This window comes from Ooceraea biroi, chromosome 3 (genome assembly GCF_003672135.1).
Source record: "Ooceraea biroi isolate clonal line C1 chromosome 3, Obir_v5.4, whole genome shotgun sequence".
Classification (NCBI taxonomy): Eukaryota; Metazoa; Arthropoda; class Insecta; order Hymenoptera; family Formicidae; genus Ooceraea; species Ooceraea biroi.
Genome location: NC_039508.1, coordinates 5,739,179 through 5,763,005, shown reverse-complemented (window position 1 = coordinate 5,763,005; position 23,827 = coordinate 5,739,179). Strand labels below are relative to the sequence as shown.

At 36.9% G+C, this 23,827-nt stretch overlaps 2 protein-coding genes and 1 long non-coding RNA gene across 4 annotated transcripts; 2 read left to right on the top strand and 1 right to left on the bottom strand.

Moving 5' to 3' along the window:
• Positions 1 to 8,355: 8,355 nt before the first annotated feature.
• LOC105277491 lies at positions 8,356 to 10,002 on the bottom strand. Its single transcript, XR_893631.3, has 2 exons — positions 9,277 to 10,002; positions 8,356 to 9,201 (listed from the first exon to the last, which is right to left on the bottom strand). It is a non-coding gene; the product is annotated as an uncharacterized LOC105277491 (long non-coding RNA).
• Positions 10,003 to 10,095: 93 nt separating this feature from the next.
• LOC105277492 (transmembrane protein 147) lies at positions 10,096 to 11,489 on the top strand. Its single transcript, XM_011335879.3, has 4 exons — positions 10,096 to 10,270; positions 10,352 to 10,490; positions 10,804 to 11,025; positions 11,116 to 11,489. The coding sequence occupies exons 1-4, from the start codon at positions 10,194 to 10,196 to the stop codon at positions 11,365 to 11,367; spliced, it is 690 nt and encodes a 229-aa protein (XP_011334181.1). The 5' UTR covers positions 10,096 to 10,193; the 3' UTR covers positions 11,368 to 11,489.
• Positions 11,490 to 12,136: 647 nt separating this feature from the next.
• Positions 12,137 to 23,815, top strand: LOC105277490 (6-phosphofructo-2-kinase/fructose-2,6-bisphosphatase). 2 transcript variants are annotated; one of them, XM_011335877.3, is made up of 6 exons: positions 12,137 to 15,516; positions 19,176 to 19,340; positions 19,451 to 19,611; positions 19,799 to 20,182; positions 20,481 to 20,750; positions 20,979 to 23,815. In XM_011335877.3, exons 1-6 carry the CDS (start codon positions 15,315 to 15,317, stop codon positions 21,405 to 21,407), a joined length of 1,611 nt encoding a protein of 536 aa, XP_011334179.1. In that variant the 5' UTR covers positions 12,137 to 15,314; the 3' UTR covers positions 21,408 to 23,815. The 2 variants fall into 2 exon arrangements, with proteins under 2 accessions (XP_011334179.1, XP_011334180.1); XM_011335878.2 differs by having other exon boundaries at positions 15,414 to 18,332.
• Positions 23,816 to 23,827: the final 12 nt, after the last annotated feature.

Here is a 23,827-nt window from a genome sequence, read left to right as displayed (position 1 = left end):
CGCGTTACTTTAAAAGTTCGCGGAGAGCAGTAAACAACTCTCCCGTTTCATGCCGCGCGAGAATCACGCGTGTTACTGTGCGGATCCGGAAGTGGATGGACGCGCGCGTGCACGTACACGCGCGAACTCGCATATAGAACGATTTCAGCGACTGAGGATGGTTTATGACCCGTAACCTTTCCACCCCTACCTTCGCGGATCTCCACCCGCTGCTCTATCCCGCGCAACGTGACTTCATCCCCCTGTAAACTCGATCCAATATATTAGGGTTAGCTTCGGCGGGAAGAAGCTATCGACGCCAACCTATCGAATCATCGTCCTCACCATTTGTGCCCGTCGAACTTTCGTACTTTAATAGTTTGCTCCTCTACCTGATATTTAATGCAACTATTTGATATAATATTTTCTCTAACTGTGAGCATGATACACATTATGAAGGATTATATTTAACAGCTTGATGATCATTTTGAAGGTGAATTCTTCGATTGATCGAGTTTGCGGAAGTAGAAGAGGGGAAAAAGAGCTTACAAGATTTATCTGTGACATTTGAAGTTACGGGTCAGTTTTATTGCGACGGAAACCGCGATAACGCACGACCTTCTTCTCTTCGATTTCCATTTTCCTCGATATGCAACGCTCTCCGACGTTCTACCCTCCGATCGGTCGCTACATGATGGGACTCCGTTCCATCAGATGCTGGAGTTGGCAACTTTGAAGGATATTTTTTATTCATGTGACGTGTTTGAGAGCGCGGAAAAATACATTCTCCCGATTCAACGTAGGATCGAATCGGAGGAACTTCCACCTACGTCTTCCGGCTAAGATCTTCAATTTTAGAATCCTCTCCGAACCGGGTCTACGTTCTCGTCCTTTTTGATCAGGATAAATGAGCCAACGTAGAGTGATTCGGTTAAAGTGGGAGAACTGGACAACTTCGATTCTGGCAAACTTTAATATGTACGCGCATCCGTTTCCCTTTTACGTAGCTATTATATTCTTAGAGGTAATAAAGAACCACTGCAAAAAATGCCCATTTTTCCGTCCTCGATTTTTCAAATGAATTTTATGACAAATGATAGTTCATGATGAGACATTAATCACAGAAAAACTTTGCGATGAGCATATGATTGGTTTCAGAGATATAGAGGGTCAAAGTGGTTACCACCTACTGAGAAAGTATGACACTATCGACACTGTATAGCATGAATTTTGGTTGACTTTTTTCGAAACGTAGTACCTATGTGTTCTTTGAGTTGCTGATTACGAATCTGATGTCAGATTTCAAAAATTCAAGATGGCGCATCCAAGATGGCGGATATAAAATATAAAATTTACTTTCTCCAAAAATTGTTATCTAAGCGGGTTCAGGATCGCAAGCGAGTCGCACAGGAGAGCGCGATCCTGAACACGCTTAGATAACAATTTTTGGAGAAATTAATTTTTTTATATTTTATATCCGCCATCTTGGATGCGCCATCTTGAATTTTTGAAATCTGACATCAGATTCGTAATCAGCAACTCAAAGAACACATAGGTACTACGTTTCGAAAAAAGTCAACCAAAATTCATGCTATACAGTGTCGATAGTGTCATACTTTTTCAGTAAGTAGTAACCACTTTGACCCTCTATATCTCTGAAACCAATCATATGCTCATCGTAAAATTTTTCTGTGATTAATGTCTCATCATGAGCTATCATTTGGCATAAAATTTATTTGAAAAATCAAGGACGGAAAAACGGGCATTTTTTGCACCCTTTTTGCGATGGTTTTTTGTACGACTTGCATTTATTCAATAATTATCTGGAATCTTTATATATAATCTAGTATTTTATTTGCACGTTTTGAGCAAAAACAAGCGGAATGTGTTGCACTTATTTGCTGATGTTGTAGGCCATTCGACACGACAAATCATGAAAAAAAGATGAAGAAACCGCGTTTTGTTTTGGGATACGACATCGATATACTTTTTCCTATATTCGACAAAACGACGTTCAAAAAAAGCTCTTTTGCTAATTGGTCGCTCAAAACCAAGGACGGGGAGATTTCCGAGGAACTTGCGAGACGCAGCTTGTCCCATGGGATATCAAGGAAATTCTACGGATCGGAGTCCTTTCAAATATTTAGCAGCAATATCCAATTTCGCCTTCTGTATCCCCACAATTCTTCATAGTTGATTTGCCGAGGCTGCCGTTCGACTAAAAGTCATTTTCGATCGATCGCAAGGTACATCTTTAATTAGGATGCTATGAAAGTTCCGTATAATAAAACATCATGCAATAATGATCGAGTTAGTTACACTGCCAATGAAGAAAAATTATACTTTAACTTCTTAATTAATCTATCCTTTATTAGAGAAAAACGTACTTAATAATTTGACAAATAATAAAAATCGATAATTTGTCGCTACTTGGCGCTCACTCGAATTAAAAACATTAATTTTTAGAAAATCATTTAGAAAATTTTTAGATCTCCGATTCACATAATAGATCGTGTACATCCTCTCGCGCAGCTTCAATCAAGGCCTGTCAACACACTCGGGAAAGTTAAGGCGAGGTGCGAGCGCGAATAACTTTCCGGTAAGTTGTCGATTTCAGCAGCAAAGATAATTTTAGTGTGCGAGAAAATTGCGGCACATCAGCGACACACACAGTGGCTCGTCAATTTGGAAATGACAAGGCGGCCGGTCGCGCAGACACCGCCAAATGGAACTTCTAAATGGATAAGATATAAGAGTTAACACTCGAGCGAAAGGAGGAATTAGGTGTCTGATGTATGAGGCAGCGTCATATACTCGCTCGTTTCCGATGAAGCATGTGCGTCATAAATGATGGTGACATTTTCCTGGCACCGTTCCCTTTGAAAACCCCGATAAACTCTAATGCGCGGATGTGTCGCGGAAGGGAGAATTGTCGTCACCAAAATGTCAAAGGATACCGAATCAATTAACATTTAAAGAAGCATGATGACTCATGCGAATTACTTCATCATGATGCGAATTTCTTCACTCTGTAAAGTTCCAGTCGTCTCTATGACAAACGTAAAAATTTCTTAGAGGGTTCATCGCATCGGTAAATAAACTGCATCGCGGGATCGGCGAAACGCGCAATGAAAAGCATTTCTGCCGCGCAAAGTTTGCAAATTCGATTCCCGCGACATCGACATGAGTAAACGCACAAGTCATGACAGTGAGGGTGAATGGCAGGGTGATGCATGTCCCGTGTACCAAGAGGCGAGGGGGATGGCACGGAGAACGTGATCCTGTGACTGATCCGTGAAAGCGTGAAAGGGTTTCCACTCCTTTTTCCACCCCTTTATCCACTCTGCGAGAACACGGGGGTGTCGCGAGGCGACGATCAATCACTCCGTGCCACAGCACCGACGCACACCTCCCTTCCCACCTAACGAACATCACCTCCCCTCCTCCGCCCGCCGTCGCTGTCCACTTCACTACCCCAGGATATTCACATAAAGGATTTTCACTGATACAGCTCGAACCAGCTCTCCACTTGAACCAAATGCATCTCCCACGCGATCTGTCTATATTATCCGCGGGCTGCTTATGCGTTTGGATTCGCGAAAATGGGGAGAAGCCACGCGGCAATACATCAATGATACCCTTGCGTTAAGATGTTACACAAGAATTATGCCCTGGGAAAAGAGAACTCTTACATCAGAGTTGATATGCTAATTTCCAGCAGAAGCAGCCGTGCCAGCTGCATTGCGAAAAACACCTTTGAAGACGTTTTCTTAGGCAAGATATCAGAGGCTGTAAACGAAAGAGAAATGGAAGGAAGGAAGGAAGGAAGGAAGGAAAGAATGTGGGAAGAAGAGAGAAGGGTGGATGGGCGGGCGGGTGAGAAAGAGAAAAAGGGCGAGAGCGAACGGCGATTAAGGATCGTAGGGAAGCGGGCACGCACTGGAAATCGTAGGTCAAGATATCCAATGCCGCTTTTACGGGCCGTGTCCGTGTCGGGAGATACTAAAACTAATGTATTCATGAGATAATTATTTCTTGCATTCATTACGGGGCTGTAAAGTTTTTATTGGCCGCTGGTCGGGGCTGGCGAAGCGCGAGGCATCCTTACAAAGTTAGAGAGAATTCGCTCTCCAGGTCGCTTCTTTCTTCTATTTCATTCGGGCCCGTTTACGGCACATTTAAGGACAGTCCTTAGCCCGCGATCGCGCCGATAACCGAAACTCAAACAAGCTAGCGATATCAGGAATGTTAAAAGCATTCTTCAATAATGTTTAATGGCCCGGGCAATATTTGACGACAACATCGCGTTGCGCAAGTTGCGGCCGGAGAAAACACAGAATGCTTCATTTTGCACTTTGAGCACATCGTCGGCTGATCGAAGTGACTAAATAGCAACTTCGGAAGTACTTCATGATAAACTCAATAAAGAGTTTATATCGAGAGTTGATTCGAAAACTTCATCACTGGTTTTACTAGAGTTTTAATAAAAGTGTTGCACCATAAAGACAAATTGATGCTGAAAAGATATCGACTCTCGCATAAGCTACATATTTAAATCAATCATTCACTTTGTATTGCATAATTTATATATCACAAATAAAAATTTTATAGTAGATATGTTTATTTTTCAGCACTGTTCTATTCTAGATTTTCTACCTTAAATTTGCGACGACAGTAGTGAGTTCATTAGGGAGGTTTCCTCAGGGTTTGCACGAGCTCATCGTTTTGGTCGTCTCTATTAGATTTGCTATTTTTACAAGGCGCACAGCCGAGCGTACCGTATATAATAAAACGCGCGCTAGCAAATGATAAAATTGTTTTCTCCCTTAAAACGCAGGGAAAATATTAATGCGCGAAAGAGTGATTAATTGAAAGCGAGGCGTCGCGCACAAATATCGATGATGGCGTGACACGGCTCGGAACGAAGAGAGAGTCTTATTCGCCTTTGTATATCTGCTAATTATAATTTTTTAATTACTTACTTTCGCGCAACACATCGGCAAGAATTTATGCACCGACCTATATAATATATATCTACATATCTCGCAAGTTTGAGGAGAAAAATGCGATAAATCATATCTATTTGTAATGAATGACTTTTTTAGGTATACCAGATAAAAAATTTAAATTTCATACATATATCTTAACCTTGCGCTTTCAGATATGCTGCGAATATCTTTCAGATTTTGACATTGCTCAAAAGAAAAGAAGAGAAAGCTCTTTAAAGATTTCGATCCGCGCGATTCAACCTACGTCTTATTAAACTCGTACATTGAAGTCGCGAATTCTTCGATATTCTTTTATATTATGGGACCAAAAACGGTAAAAAAAAGTTGGTAAAATGCAAGAGGAGGGATTGTCCCAGAAGGATATGAGGGCGCCGATGGAATATCAACAACTTCGCTAGGAGCCCTGAACAAAAGACATTACTCCTTCGTGTACTGCTCCTGTGCCGAGTGGGAAAGATACATCAACCTTTTCGTCATATAAAAATGTGTTTATGCGTTGCACACGGGGAATGGAAAACATCGTTCTAGGGAGTTTCCCATGTCCCAGCGCTGACACAACTCAGAAATATACCAACGCTCGTAGAATAAAAGGAAGAAGAGAAGAAAGACAAGAAGCTTCCATGAATTTTTCATTTTACGCTAATCGTTAAAAAGATTTGTGAATTCCTTTATGTGATTTACTTTTTCTCTTTATTATATCATTTCTCTGGTAATTTATTAATATTTATTCACTTCGTGTCATTTATGAACAAGATCAGTCGTCAAAAAGCGAGAAAGTCAAGTAACTTAAAGGATCAAGATTCGAGAATCGATGTAAAGCGAGGGCGGAAACCTTCGACGTGCAAGGGAGAAGACCGTACTAACATACGGAAGTAGAACACAGAAGAATGGAGTCGACGGCGCGAAAATCATGAAGACCGGAACCGGAAATGAAGCTCATCGTTATACACTATTCTGGCGTCAATGGGAGAAGCGTCTGATCGAGAGTGACTGTCACTACTGAATGTACGATCAATCTTATGAGCAAGCTTACGTGGCAATATTTCGCGAGCAATAATTTTTTATATTTAATATATAATTCTACATAGTATTACATATATTTATACAACAATAACAACAATACAACATATTAAAATCGCGAAAAACTTAGTTTTAGAGACAGCATATGATTATACGTGAAGTAAAATTCAAGGCTTTTGTAAATATATTATTTAAATTATCTAAATTTCTTTCAGATTTATTTTTCAAAAATTTGTTTCGTCACTTGATTATATTCCATATCATGCACTTATTTTGCAAATCAAGCTCTTACTCACCGGACTCGGAGGGACGAGGGGAGGAATGGAGAGATCGGATTTTCCCGACGAGAAGCGCTAAACGGACGAACGATCGATGCTGAGGGTGCAAACGTCGGGGCACGAGATTTTCGCACGTGTCCATGGGGCTGTCTGCGCGATTCCCGTAATCCCGCGCGGCCCGCACTCGAGCTTTCGTTTCTCCCTGTAAAAAGGAGAGAGGAATTGGAATCGGCTTTCCGAAATTGCGCACCGTCCCGTAAGGATCCCCAGGGAGGGAAATGCAAACACGCCTTCGCCGAATGCGTGGTCCATCAGGAAGAAGGAAGACGACAAAAGCGTACAACTTGCACAAGGGAAGCACTTGGATCGTCTCACTCTCAGGATCGAAACCTTCGAATCTAAATCCGAGGTAAATCCAAGAGAGGAGTTGGGTAGCTTTAAGTTTAGGCAAATAATTTGTGCGCGATTGATGAAACTTGGGAACAGCTCCTCTTTCGTCAAACAGAATACATTTTATGAAATGCTAGGATAAATTTATAAAGATAAAAACTGTTAAGATAAAACTATTTAGTTAATTATATCTTAATTTGATTCGTATGCAATTTTTGTTAGAATGAATTATAATTGCAACTTTTTATACAATGGATTTTTTAATTCATATACAAGCCATAACAAATGTTATAAGCGGTTAAAATATTGTTGTGGTACTTACATTTTGCAATAAATTAGCTTTACGTTAATTATTATTAGCGAAGGTGCACAATTAATTTGTAAAAAGTAAAATTAAATGAACTCCGTCATCTGTTACAATTAGGCACTGCCTAATAGGTAGTACTAGAGTTACTCTTCTGAGATAAATGTGTGCAAGAAGTCAATTGTAGCGCCATCGTACAAACGTCATGTGAATCATGTATCTGTAGTTCGAGTATAAGGGAACTCCGAAAATCGAAGTTTTCAAAAATTATTAAAAGAATTATTAGAAGATGCAGTTTTAATAATAAAATTTTAATAAATTCATCCATAACAATGAATTTTTACGAAAACTTGTTAAAAAAATAAAATCATCACATAATAATATACAAACATTAAATATAAAAGTTGGACAAATGTATAATCGAAAGAAAACTTCACATTAAATATCTTCTCTTTCATTTTAAAAATGATTATTTCAAGCAGAAATATGAAATATAAAATATTTCAAAATCATTTAAAATAATAAATGCGCGTATCTTATATCGTTATATCGTACATAAATTTGATAATGATAATTATTTCTTCACAGAGAAAAAGAGAGAGAGAGAGAGAACATTTTACATATAACTTAATTTTTTTAAATGTATTTTTAAAGGACTTACTAATCTCAAATAATTCATCTTACCTTTTGATTATGAAAGATATCCTTTAAAGTAGTTTAAAATATGCAGGAATAACTAATATTATTTTATAGACTAGAAGCTTTAATATAAAAAAACGTCTGAATATTATTGGAGAAACAGCTGTGCTACACATCTTTCACCCTTGAACTCCACCGTAAAACTGATTACCCTTTTTCCTATATCTTGTATGGAAAGCAGTAGGGAATGTAAGCTCCACCCATTTTTTACTCTCAGCCTAAGGCACAAAGCTTAATCACAAGTCAAGGAACGCAGTATCTATCCGGACTATCACTACTGATGAAATAATAATTTACGTTTGCTACATATTCACGTATTTCTGAAGACTACTGACGAAAATTTTGTTTAAAAAAAGTCTCTCAAAGCTATTTCCAACGTTAGAAATAGCAATTAAAACTATATATAATAATTAAGAATTGTCGCAATTGTTTTCGAATTATTAATGAAAACATGACATAAAGAGAAGCATAAATTGAGATCAAAATTAACTGGCAATGAGTGCTATATTATTATTTAATATATTTTCGCTGTTGTAATATTTGATGTTGGCGTTCAAAAGGTAGTAATATTTCGGTATTTTCTATTTCACCTAACATTATAGTTTCAAATTTTTATAATTTAAATTTAGAATATAAGATAGTCAAAGGTTAAGAATCACATAACACGCATGTTATTATATTATTGTCACGTATTTTGTTATTTTATGTAAAAATTACAATTTCTTTTTATATTTATATCTGATTTTGTTTCAATCATTTTGGTATCTATTAATTTTGATATTTAGTAGAATTAAAATAAAAATGTAAAATAAAGCTTTACATTCTTTGTTATTTCATATTACTCATAAGTCAAAAGTTTTGAACCTTATTTAATATGTGTCTCCAATATTATAAAAATGCTCGAAAACTTATATAATAAAAATGTATTAAAATACTTGCAAGATATATGTAGACAATATAAAGTATGTGCAGTTTCAGTCAAACACTTTTTTATTTATTTCTTTATGTAAAAAAAACTAGTTCAATTATAATATAAAGATAATAGAATCTTTCCTGGCTTACTTTTAGAAAATTAAAAATAATTTCTAAAAATATAGGCTTATAAGTATATAAGAAAGTAAAGTACAGCCAAATATTTCACAGCATTTTGTAAGTTTTTGGAAAGACACAAACCATTTTTCACAGCATAGTATGTACACTCGGACAGTTGCACACTTGAAAAGTCAGATAATGCCTCAGATGAGCATGACATCCTGACAACTGATTAATCAAAAATCCACTGTGAAGGAAATTCAACGGCAGCCAGCGACAGACTGAGCTACCCTTTCCATGCAGAGTAGCCTCTGGGGTAGATCCAATGAGATTCTGCCCAATCGCGGGCAGCTCCCGGCCAACCCCCAGGATGTTATCCTCCATGGAAGGCAACTGGAGAGGGACAGCGAGCAGTCTCCGGGACACGGAGCATGCCCCGACGGAGCAGTCTAAATCCCATGGCCCATGCGTAGTACCCTATCAATTTTGACTGTAAACAGAAGAGAAATTGACTAATCTAATACTTATGCAACACGTATTGATAGATGCCTTATCAATATCCTACCTTTTCCACATCATTAATAGATGTTGACTGATTAACTTAAAGATACACATATACCATGCCTGGAACGAGTATTTTTAAATGGAAGATACAAAGATTTTAATATATGTTTAACACAAATCATAGAAAAACCATGGCCAATACTTCTGCTGCTGCAACACCCTTTTTTAGCAGCTACCCCTTTTTATGGGGAAAGGGGTGACTATACCCCTTTCAAAGGGGTTAAAATATAAAAGGGGGACTGTGTAATGTGCCATCAAAAAAATCTTCTACCACAAAGGGCCAATACCAAGTCGAATAAAAGCAGTGAAAATGAATGCGCGAGAGAAACGTTCCATTGACTATTTTTCTTTACAAGAAAATTTTAACGTACTTTTGTTTATATCTCCGAGTTGCAAACCACAATTTTAAATTATTAGAAAATGTAATGTATTTTACGATATATAAAGTTTTAGAAATAAAATTAGCACGTAAATAAGCAGAGAAAACACGCAATGATTTACTATTTGTTAAATCTATAAAAGTTTTCACCTCGCACATGTGACGCGTATAACCTAAAAAGTTCTCGATCGATTTCCGCTCTCACTTTTTTCTCATGAAAACTTTTCAACAGTAATGAAAAATTAATATTTCTCTTGTACTTTTAACATAATACATAATTTATATTATTTTTTCCCAAGATTATTATATATATATAATTATTAGCAACATTTTTATCAAACCATCATTTTAACTCGGAATTGGCAATACAGAACTCGCCCTTACTGACAGAGACTGACGAAGAAATGTCTGGTCGATTCATGGTTCCAAGTTCCAACAGAATACTGTAGTTCGCGACAGTGCGGTATCAGTATCCATAATTTTATCATGAATCGTTCATTTCTTGGATGACACCTTAAATTGATTGAATATAACTGAAAATGACATTGTATCATTTTGGAAACTGCTTGGCGTTGGTATACGTGCCATACTACTTGACGTATAAATATTCTGGCCTGTAAGTATCACAGATCTTTTTCTTTTTTATCCTAACCTATAAATGTAGCGGTGCTGATAACGAAGAAAAGTGTTTTTTCAGGTCAGAATACGGTGCTTTCTGGAAATGCATCCAAGCGGGTGGTATCTACATCTTCACTCAACTTGTAAAAATGCTAGCGCTTGCCACATTTTTTCCTACAGCTGACAATGTTGGAGAAGAAGGGTTCGATGTGTTTGGAGTATGTAACCAGTAAATTATCAGATTTCTTTCAAGCAATACTTTTTGCAATTAAATTTTTGCTTCATCGTCCATCATACTTGCTTTATATTGTCCAAAAATAAATAACCTATTGATCTCTTATCGCTCATTTCCTTCTGTCAATTTTGCCATGGATCCGTAGAACCTTTAGAACGACGTAGAAGAGCACAATTTATTTACATAAAAAAATAAATAGTATTTTATTTATTTTATTTGTTATTTTATTTATTGTTATAGCAAAACTGCTCGCAGTATGCCACTCTAAAGTGCTAAATAAAGATATATATTTGTAGGAGTTTCTAAAGTCATCTATCGACTTAGCAGACCTGGTAGGAATTCTGCTAGTACTGAATGGTATACCGGGAAAGGGCCATGCCAAGGTATTAACTGCTGGTATAGGCTGGGCAGGAGCAGAGGTATTGCTCACGAGGTTTTTGTTACTCTGGGTTGGAGCGCGTGGTGCTGAGTTCGATTGGAAGTACATCCAAAAGAGTCTCGAGTCAAATATAAACTTGGTAAATTTTATTTCAGATGTTTAAGGACTGTTAGAGAACAAGGATTTTGTAACCGTGTCAGAGAAAATTTATATGAATTATTCTTAACAGGTTCAACATATAACGACCGCAACATTGGTTTGGTTGTGGTCGAGGCACGATTTACGACGTGGTTTAGTTCCCGTAGTGATTAGTATGCTCATACTCACGGTGTACAGGCCGCTGGTGCTAGATTTTCTTACGTCACTTTTGTTAGCTGGTCCATGGTCAACGCTTATTATTAAGGCGATCACTACCTTTGTCATGGGTGCAACAACGCTGCATATTTATGCAGGCCTTGCACATTCAATCGGAATTTTCTGAGCGGTGTATGTATTTATATACGTATTTTCTCGATGTATGTACAGTTGTGTTGAACAATATCCCCCATTCCATTCTCCATCTTCAATAATTGTATATTGTGTAATAAATAATAATTTTATTTATTTGTGTTGTATTATTGTTCTTTTATTTCTCTTTCTTTTCATCATCATTTTTATTGTAAAAAGAAAGTACGAATTTTCATATAATAATAATTAGAATAAACTTTATTTTGCGCGAAATGTATAGTAAAAATTGTGAGATACTCTTAGCCTCTTCAAGAAAAAAATCCATCATATGTTATGACAAACATATTAATTATGAGCTTTGTTAACGGAGTCTGTTATACGTGTTCGCTATTGTACCGTCCGTGACAATGCTATTATCGTGTTTCATAATTTAGTTTGAAAAATATTCTTTATATATGTATTTAGACATGTAAAGAACGATGGGCGCACAATCTTTATCATCTAACTCTAGCCTTCGATCTAGAAGCATGACTATTCTGGTTAATGGACGATAGTAACCGCAGGCCTGTATGCAGATGTTCGCTGACTGAATCGTTTTAGAATAGAACTCGTCAATGACAAGCTTTGATGTTTCGCATCTGAAACTAAGCCAGGACACTTTACAAGAGGGATTAAAAATATTATTTTCCTTAGATTAAATATTTCTACCGAAAGAAAAAACAATTTATTAAGTATAATACAAAATTGAGTAATTAATAAATATATTAAAAGGATCTTAATACGAATTAATTAACAAAATTATATTTCATTGTTACTACTAAATTCTAAACCAATTATATATATGTAATTGAATTTAGTAATATATTAAAATCTTTAAAATCTTTAAAGATTTTAGAATCAGAAAATTATCCTAATTTGCGTAACATATTAACTGATTTGTAGAAATAAATTATAAAATAGAATTTCTCTTAATTGCTTCCAAGAATTGATCGCAGAATTAAAGATACGTTGCAAGTATGCGAAGTTTCCTTATTTTAATTTACATAAATGGCGATTCGACAAATCAGTGATTCATAATGGATATATTTGTAAGTACAACTTAAGTATACGCTAAGAGACGCAACAGTCGTACGTATACGGACCTTCGTTTGCCGATCATTCTTTCAATTAATCCGCTAGAACTTCATTATACTGGAATTCAAATTGACCATTAACTAATAATGCACATTATATCAATAAATTTTTATGAAGATTGGTGAGTATGTGTTTGTACAAGTAGTATCGCGCTTTTTCCTGTCTTTACTGCCATTACTGTCACTCTGCAAGACTCCCAATGCGTTTGTGGAACATTTTCTGTTTAGAGAAAAGAACAAAAATCCCTTATCGATTTTTCTTTAATTTAGGAATCAAGTTAGCGTACATAGAAACATTAAATGTCTGCAATACGTTAATGAGAGAATAGTTTACTTACAACGGGACGTTTGAAGTTAATCGCGAATGGAGTCTTATAGCTTCATTTTGTTACGATCCATTGGATCATGTATGACCTTTATCACGCATCGGCATAGCATATATCACGTGCAGCGGCAGATGCACGTTTAAAGTACTTTCCCGTTATCATCTGCTTCTGACGTTTACCTACTTAGACGTAAAAATCTAATGTCTCGCGGTGCTATTATTTACGAGTGTCTTATCAGCGTAAACAGGATATTCTTCAACTATTGATTTCCGGAAGCTTTTAGGTTTTATCTGGCTTTAAAGTTTTATCAAAATTTATGGTAGACGTACTGAGAGTACTGAAAGTCTTACTTGTACAATATATAAAATATAAAGCTGAAGTTACAGTTTTTACGTGCTATACGTGTTACAAGCAAATAAACGCAAGAATACAATTTCTTCTGTTTAAACAGGAACGTTTGATATATCATAGCATAGCTTAATATAGCTTAATACATAGCACAGCTTAATATATCTGGTTAAGTTTTCTTTCGTCTGTTAACACCTTTGGAATGGGCACATTTATTTATAGTTCTTTCGTGAAGAAAGAAGAGATGCAGTAGATTGCATATGCATTTGTAGAAGATAGTTCTTATTTTTAATATAAGTCAGTTTATTATTTTAAAGATTGTAAAAAAATAGTATATGTAAATCCATACAAAATGCGTCCATTATATCAATAGACTAAAATGAGGTATGCATCACGCTCATACCTTGGCGTTCTAATATTAATCCACCTACGTGTGTAAGCGATTTTCTTGGAAAAATTTGTTTCTCTTTGAATGGCGTTATTTGAAAGCGGTTCCAAAGTCCACTATTCGGCGGAGGAGTTGCTCCATATAGTGGCTTACACGTGATGTAATTACCCGGCAGGTCAGGACATTAATGATCCGGTGTCTCCTCATTTAACTCAATGACGCCGAGCGTATACGCGCTTAGATGGTCGTTTGCCAAACGATTACGTGAAAATAGGAAAAACAGCCGTGGACTTTGGACGTGCAATCGGCCAAGAAAAATTCAAGCCGGTTTCATCAGACATAACATAAACCAATTTAAAATTCTCATGTCGAGCATGTGCTAGAACGTCGTCAATTGCGTACGTCAACGAGAATTATAGTTTAGTAATATATCAGACAAGGACAAACGATTTGTTAAATCTTTGAAAATTTAACAAATTTTAATTTAAATCTAATTTAATGTTAAAATTTTGAGAGATCAAACTTGAGTTGGGTAAATTTTAAAAAGTAAGATAATTCAAAGTTTTAAGATCCAACCGGATGCAAAATGGAGTCAATCGCGAATATAGACAAAGAAAGTGTTTAGTTCACGGATAAAGAAATTTACGCTGAAACGTTCGTGGCTTTTAGATGGGATGGATGCTTCGACTCACGGCTATATGGGAAAACGAATGTTCGCCCATGGCGCGCAAATTTTATCCGAGAACATGATGCGTAGAGGGGTCAACCGATTCTCCATTGGCTCGCCATGTCGGAGTACGTTCGCTCGTGGGTTCTGGTCGATGCTGCTAAAAGCCGCCGTGGAACCAGAACTACTAGTCGTCGGCAAGCCGAGAAGCACGTATCGACCGGCTACGTCCGCAGCGTAAGCACAGTCTATTCTCGTCCAGCCGAGTATACTTGTGGTCTTGTCGCGATAGAGCGTGTTCTCTGAAGCAGTAAGCTCAGGAGCCAAAGCCGAGACTGAGAGAACATCAACGAGAAGCCTCGAGGAACATCCGTAAAAGGAAATTTCTATTGCCTGGGTGAACATCTGCGTGTATCACATCAATCAAGTTTTGTCGCGCGGGGGAGCACGAGCGGGAGGAAGAGAAATCGGCGATAAAGTAAGGACATTAGAGTGATCATAGTAGTGACCCCGAGATCAAAGAAAGAACAATTGGCGAGATCGCGGCCAGACGTTGTTACTATGTAAATTACCAGCGCGTATACTCGCTCGCGCGCGCGCGCATTGCCGTTTACGAGCAACGACACCAGCTGCGACAATATCATCATTGTCAATAGCAGTAGTAGGAAGAGAAGAGTGAGCGACAGGGAATCGCGCGGCACGCCGCGACCTAGAGGCCTGAGCTTTTCTCTGACCGATCCCAAGGAAGCCCGCAAACTGGCTCCGGAAGTGAGGATCAAGCAAATTGGAATGAGGGAGGACCTGCTGTCCATAATACGGCACACGAGCAGCGACCACTTCTCGGAAGAGCTTTAGCCGGATACTCGGCCAGGAAGCAGAAGTGGAAGGAGCAGGACCAGCCAAGCTGGCGCGATTATTTGTGGCTAGAGTATTCGCGCGATAGAGTAGAGGTGGCTCTTGCTCGTTGGCCTTTTCGAGCGACCGACCGTATCGGGCTTCCCTTCGTTCCGAGGATCCTCGCACTCATATTCCTCAATCGATCGTGACCTCGTCGTAGCCAGAAGGGAGAACCGAGCGTCCACAGGACTCGTCGTTCTCCGTTATACGGGTTTCCCGGTTATGCCCTGGGTTGCCGCATGCTTTGATCTGCTGGCGGCTCCGTTACTGGGTTACTGTCTCGCGGTCAGGAAACTTGCCCTACAAGTCGGCATCCTGCAGGAGAAGAAGATCGATCTCGCCGGGAGATCGACTAGCACGGAAACACCCTTGTACGCTGACGTAACAACCAACATGGTCCCCAACGCGGAAGAGCAGCATCAAGGTAAAGTCTCGCGCGGAATCGTCTCGCACTTGATATCGAGAGATGTTAATGTCCGCTTATGTAATCCATATCGTCTTTCTACACGTCACGGTTTTTTCAAGCTTCCGTCTGTGTTATCTGTGTGTAAAGCAGCTTATCTAAATATGATTAAATAATTAGTATCACGAAATTATTTTAAGTGTATGGGAAAGTACACGCATGTACTTCACATTACTCAACAGTTTTTTAAAATATTTAAAATTTATTAGAGTATTTATTATGTGTGTGATTAAGTATGCTTTTAAAGTAATAAACTTTAAGTTTAATAAATTTTGATTGGGCAGAATTATTATCGCAGCTATTATATTAATCTTTCCTGGTATGACTTATAAGGAAAGTCGCATCAACTGGTGATTTTCTCATAAACAACAGCATAATTTCCTTGTTTTAAATTATCTGTTATACTAACAAGTGCGATATAATTAACACGACTGCGAACAGCTCTATTTGATCAGACAATAGATATGTATTTTAAGAAGTTGCTATCCGTGTATGCATTTACCTTATTTATGTCATCCTTTATTGTTACAATCAACAATTACCTGACTTATTTCAGCAACATTTCCAAAAAAACTTGATTGCATATTAAAGTAGGAAAAAGAGAAATTTGCAATGTATGTTCCCACGTTCAGCAGTTTAGGAAAAAAATTTATGCGCATAATACATGCATCACATAACGCATTATAAATTAATTAATTTTTCTTACTGTATTGGAAGTTAGTTTAATGCCATTCAAAGGAAATGCAAAAGTGAAAGGAAAAGAACAGCCTGAGTATTGAGGTCGCCATCGGCAATATTATATGACTGCTCTGTTCAATACCGCATTTATGTTTCACTTTCCATTTATTGCACAAAATTAACGGAATTTTATGTGTTTAAATTTTAATTACGTTATAACGTTGACAAAGAATACGTATGTAAGTCCGTACTGCCATTGTCTATACTCTAGGCACTTGGCTAAAATTATGTTGGCTAAAATTATAAAGGACTTACATAAATACATGGATGCGTTCCATTGCATTAAAGTCCACCACTTTTATTTTCTGTATGTAATATTTTTGATCGCGTATATGCGAGAAAAATAAATAATATTCTGCTTTATACGACTGTTTTGTTCGAATGCTTTAATCGTATACGATTAAAAGACGAAAACACATTTGCATTTAGTTTTTTAATCTAAATATTAATTTTTACTCACTTTAGAATACGTATAATTTTTACTATACACATTCATTCCTTTATTTGTGTGTGTACCTATAAAACATTAGTCTTCTATTACAAACGACAGACTCACAGACGATAGACATTTCACGTCGGATCGGATTTCTTCGATGGTAATCCATCTTGTAATATAATTCTATCAATTAATCGATATCGTATTGTTCGATCTAAACTTGTATATAATTGAAATCGATTACCAGAAGTTGATCATTACTTCTCATGCGAATGTAACGATAGAGAGTATGTCGTACAGTCAACGTTACATAATGCGCACAATGGTAATTAGAATAATTTATGCGCAAAGATTGCAAGAAATTATTTATGCTACAACCTGTTTTTTTGTAAGTAAAGTACCCTGTAATTTGCATATAGATCTGAACTTGTTTTTACATTAAACCGCGTTGCAACATTTCGGGGAAGCGGTAGAAGTTTCAGTAGTTGCGAAAAACTACGTTTTTTTTTATCCGTCTACTACGACAAAATCGTATCTGAAGCTGTATCTTCTATTTATTATTTTTGAATGACATTGAGACATCGATAGCTTATCACTATATTCTTCAGGAACTAAATTGTCTCTTATCTGCTACGTATGTTCTTATATAAGTACAGGGAGCTTCAGAGCTACTGTACAATCGCTTTCAATCACACAAATCCTTTTGTGGATATAAAAGACGTCAGACGTCACAGAGATAACTGAATAAATGAATCGTCATAAATTTTTAATAAATGATATTAAATTCTGATGCAATTCAGATCTTGAAAGAACGCACAACGTACATCGTTGTGATTGGAAGGCCAAATTATTATTATTATCTATCGATGATATCAATTAGATGATACAAAACACAAGGAACGCAAGGAACAGCTGCATTATATTCCGGATATAGATAAAGACAAACTGGTTTATATAGACGAGCAAATAATACTTCATATTTTCTGAGAACTTCTTTAGTTGCCATTTTTTGCTTTATTTATGGATAAGAACGATATCTATCACTTGGAATAATGATCACCAAATTTTTATTGTTAAACCATATCATTGATAACTGATTGTGATATTATTGATACAATATCTGAAAGAAGTAACGTATAATTGTGATGTGCATTATTTCTCCTGGCATCTATCACTGTAGAAAAATGGTTAATAATGATAAAGCACAGTATTTACAAACTTCAAAGAAAATAAAAATAATTATCTCGAATAATTATTTCTTTCTCGCAAATTGTGACAGTGTCAGATAATAGGAATTGTACTACGTTGAAAAAATAAGTTAAAATTGGCTGCAACGCACGGGAAAGCCCAAACAAAACCAATGCACGCGTGCTTGCAATTCTAAATATAAAGTCCGTCCCTGGTGGGACACGAGGCATCATATATTTGATTGCTCGCACATTCGACGTCTCAGTATTCATCAGATTTGTACAGAGTGTAGAAATCTAGAGTACCCGGGTTTCCCGATCTTCTTTCAGTCACTTTTATCAAACGTGTCTGACGACATCAAGCAGTCTACGTTCTCTTTAATCTTTATAATTTTACGGAAACATGTGTGTGTTAGGTAAGATGATTTATATACGCAAAATCAATAATGATGATTTTAAAAGTAAAGTGCGGTAGCAATTGCGCAAAGATGTAATAATGGAACAACGTTACGACATGTAATAATATATTTTTGACACAAAATTGCACAAAATTGATTTAACAAAAATTTTTAAATTTAAATTGCACATATTTCGTATAGTAATTTTTTGACAATGACAATTAATTTTTCATGCTTATTAATCTATTTAATCAGGCTAAAGAAATAAAAACTAATGACTTTTTTCAATAAAGATATTTCACAAGTTCTTCGTATATGTTTAGAATACTTCATAAAAATTACATATATAATATTTGTAACGGTAGAAATTAATGAATAACTTATATTGCTGAATATGCTTTTATTTAAGTGTTTTGGACGTGTTGGAATGTGTTTGTCTAGAATTTACGATCAATGTTATTTTCAAAGTGCACATTTTCGTCTACGTTTCTGTAACTTTAGACGTCACAGTCATATTGCGAAAAATCACATATGCCTAACCACTAATTCTCACATTACTGCTGTTCACGTTTGTAGATGAACATACATATTGCCAAAATATTTTCACGTCATATGAAATGTCTCATACAACAAAGCTCTGACTAATGAATTATAATTACACTTTGCCCTATAATTTTTAAAAAGTTTTATTTATGTTCAGCGTGAATAAAAGTTTTTAAAAATCATTAAATGTATCTTTTATCGTTTATGACATTTAATATTGCTAAGAAGAGTGTACTTAAACATGTATATTAATACATATTTTTAAAAATATATATTTTTATCGTCATGCTTTATATTATCTTACTATTTTTTTCGTAGATCCCGGCAAAGAGAAGGTTGCGGGAAGAATGTTGGGTACATCGAAGTCATCGCGCAAATTCGCGGGAGTCATCATAGCCACTTGTGGTTTACCGGCTCGTGGGAAAAGCCAAATTGGACAGAGTCTTGCTCGCAGACTCAATTGGAATGGCATGACCACGAAGGGTAAATACATACTTGTAATAAAACAAATATATTTCTATTCAATAAATTTGTTACACGACTCTAAGAATGAACACAGTCATTTTAATAATATACGCTTTTTATCATTCCAGTATTTCGCGTGAGCGATTATCGAAGAAAACGGCTTGATACCCGTACACCTCACGAGCACTTCCGATCGGATAATGCAGCCAACAATGCTTTAAGGGCTCTCGCTCAGAGGGATGCTATGCAGGATTGTGCAGCATGGCTGGCATCTGGAAATAACATAGCAGTAAGTATTCAGGACATTTATTTTTCTTTTCTTGACAGGGCGACTGCGAGAGAACAGCAATATTCTTCAATAACATTGCCTTTCATAATTTATAATAGCGTGAGGAAATTAATTAAAATCTCGCTTGATTACTAGTTTCAGGAAATATATCGCACGGTTATTCTTTAGAGCTTTTCCCTGTTTCAAGCTTCTGGATGCCATGCTGATCACGCGAGCGCAGCGCACGGAGGTCTACGACTACTTTTCCGGCCAGCTCGGTTATCGGGTTTTGTTCATCGAATGCGTCTGCGATGATCCGGAGATCTTGGAGCAAAATCAGCAGGAGATCGTGAGACACAGCATTGACTACGTGGGTGCGGATGCGGCATTGGCCGCGGAGGATGTGCGCTCGAAGATCGCCTATTACACTCAATTGTACGAGCCCATGGACGAGAGGACCTATCCCAGGATCAAGATCGACACCGTCACCATGGATATCGAGACCTGCAAAGTGTCCGGTCATATTGAAACCAGCGTGCTCAGATATCTTGGAGACATCAGTCTAAGACCGCACACTCTTTATTTCTCGAGGGTAAGCAGTCAAACAAGTAACGATATTTCTCTATATTATAATAGATAAGTTCATATTAATTCATATTAATTAATATTGAAAAGAGGATGAGATATCTTAGCGGAGAAGGAAAATTATTCTCAAAGTTTACGCCTTTTGTACTTTATATCTAATATTCTTACACTTTTGCATATTTATGAGAATATCTCGCTCTCTCTTATTCCACTTTACATCTTTTTCGTATTTTATACTTTTCTTTATTTATATTTTTATATATTATTACAGCATTTATATATATTATTTTTATATATTATTACAGCACGGCGAGAGCGAGTACAACGTGCTCGGTAAAGTCGGCGGTGATGCGGTACTGAGTGCCAGAGGCGAGCGGTATGCTCAAGCGTTGTCGAACAAGTTCAACGCCATGCGTATTCCCGATCTTCGTGTTCTCACCAGCCGCCTTCGCAGAACCATCGCAACGGCACGCGGCATCGAAGCTCCTCAGGAACACGTAGCCGCTCTGAATGAGCTTCACGCGGGGGTGTGCGAGGGTCTCTCCTACGAGGAGATGCAGGAGCACTATCCACAGGTAATGACCCCTCAACATTTCAATACAAACTTAACTCAATAATTATTTAAAGCAAGCTATCGATCATTTGCTAAAAATATCCGAGAGCTTAGAGAGAATTTGTTAAGATTAAATATAAAGTGATGCGTCATTTTTATCCGAAATTGCAGCCATCGATCGCATATGACACAGCGCAGCAACGTTATTTCTCTCATACTTATTAATAATTTCGTAACAATGTAATTTCAGGAATTCGCCTGGCGCGATCAGGACAAGCTGCGTTATCGTTACCCGTGGGGAGAGAGTTACATTGACGCAATGCAACGTGTCGAGCCGGTGATTGCTGAGTTGCAGCGGTCCCACAACGTGCTCGTGGTGTCGCATCAGGCGGTATTGCGCTGCATCATCGGATTCTTCCTCGACAAGAAACCCGAGGAACTGCCCTACATGGAAGTGCCGCTGCACACGATAATCCGCATCGCCAGCCAGGGCTACAATTACAAGCTCGAGCTCTTCAAGCTGCCAATCGAGTGCGTAAACACGACTCGCGTCAAGCCGACGAATTGCAGCGGTGATCGTACCGCCGACGATGCCCTCATCACTGTTCCAGCCCACTTCGATATACCGGATCCTTGGAGGAATCCCGGCAACGGGCCCACTCTCGTGCAACAGCATTAGGAGAATCAATTTCGAGGTCATTTTGAAAATAGCGTAAGTCGACTTTTGCAACGCTATTGATCGTTGCGATTGATCTTTGAAAAATCGTCGATGTATATAATCAGTGATGCGCGGTTCTGCGCACACAAAACTGGCGCGACTTTTCGTATTTGCTGTCAATTAATAATAATATAAATCTTATAAATAAATAACATATATCTCGGCGATCTATCAATATTATACTAATTAAGGATTAATAAAGTTTTCAAAAGTTGACTTACGCTATACTCGAAATAGATGATTCGCGCGATCTTCTCTTGCGCCCAGAATTAATTGTAAAGTCGCGGCGCCATCAAAATTACTTGTCCACTGCTTGTAGTTTCCGGGGATGAGCAAAGTGCTATTGCATATAGAAGAAAGAATTAGATTATCTTTAGTTAATTATTCTCATAATGCCAGCTAAGCGAGCCGATTTTGTTTGCAAGCACAACTCTGAGAGTTTTTGCAGCTCTCAGACGAATAGCACGTCGACTTGATTGATTTGTAATCAGCATCACAATGATAGATATAGAAAGTGTTTTTGATTTCGCGTTTTATTTCATGCAACGTGAAAATGTACAGACTTTTGGATCTTTTTGACACTGATCATCGGCGAGGTTGCGCGAGGTTTTGTCTCTGATCGACTTCGACGATGGGTCTACGATATACACTCCGATGCTACAACGTTCTCTTAAGTAGCAATTGGGAGTCCATGGTTCGAGCCCCCTACGTATCGCGAGACATGATAGTTTTGTGTTAGTAGTTTATAGAATTACACATTGTATAGGCCCGTAGATTAAGAGAGGAAGACAGATACCTGTCGCGTTAAATATAATACAGTCTTGTGTATATAATAGAATGGACGATGGCAAGCGTTGAGAAGCGTTCGCGACAGATTAGTAGCGCGCAGGTACTGCACCACGAAATTAAAATGCAAATCAATGCACGTTGTATTTTCGTATCTTAGAATTTCTTTAACGGAATTTCTTATTCACGGAACACATTGTAAAACTCTCATTTCGTACTGTGATCGTTTTTTCAACTTTTTAACGTCAGGAATACATAATTTCATTCATTAGCGCGTTTTGTATCCTTTGAGTGCCATTGAATTCATAATTACGCCGAGATCGCCGAAAGAAGTAATAAATGAAGACACTTGGGGTAATCGTTTGATTTTGGAGTACGCAACAGTTACTTCCAACGGCCTTTTGTAACGATCAGAATAGTGGATAATTTATCTAGTTACTCTCTAAGAAGTTATATTTTTATAAAAGATAGATATTAGATGTAATCATAGAATTACTCCGTTTATATAACAATTTATTCCTATGTTTTATCGATTATTTTAATCAACAATGCAATATATATATATATATATATATATAATGTATAAGTATTCGTAATCCATAGAAATAAGATTGTTAATTATATTATTTTGTGTAAGTAAGTTATGTGAAAACTTTTTACAACGAAACGGACGATCGAAAGAAAACTTTGAAGCCTATCATATATCAGAGATACAAATTATATTATATTATATTATACTTATATTTTTGTAGTGATTGCGATCGTTATATAAATTATGACTGTCTATGCACAATAAAAGAGAGTTTGCAATTTCAATATATATTTTGCGAAACAAGTATTGCTTGAATTTTATTGCCGTTATCGCGTAAACTAATTTAAACGTATAATCGGTATAATAATTTTAATTTACTACTAAATTTCATTTCAGCTAAACGGATTGTTCTGTTGCACATATTTGTAAACCGATTTAATTTAATACCATGCAGACTTATAATGAAATGCGTAGTTTTTTTAGCATAAACGCGATATAATGCGCAGGAAAGCGAATACTTAACAGTACATGCATTTTGATATAATAAATCAACGGTAATTCTACAATTCGTAATTTATGCATTATTCTGCATGAAGTTAATTACAATAATAATTTTTATGTCGATAGATTAAATTTGAGAAATGTGGGTGAATTATTTTTTACATGCTGTTGACTTTATTGTTTCGTTTTAGTAAAATACTTTATTGCATAAAAGCGCATGATATTTTCTTAGACGCGAATGTAATTCTACAAAATAACGCGTACGATACTAGACCGTAGATCTGAGATTTGCGAGAATTAGATAATTTAATAGTCTTGGGGAAACCCGCTTGCGTATGTTGTGTTGTGTATGTCTTCCTTTTGAAGAAGAATACATCTAGTCGATCTCTTGACATTTCGACTGCTGAAGATGTGATTCTACACATTCAATCGCGAGAAGTAAAAATTACAATTTGTTATATGTATGTACACTACATGGATAAAGTATATAGTCGAAAGCCTTATAAGTTTTTTATTTGTACACTCTTAATAAATATTTTTTACAAAATCATATTGTTCTTTA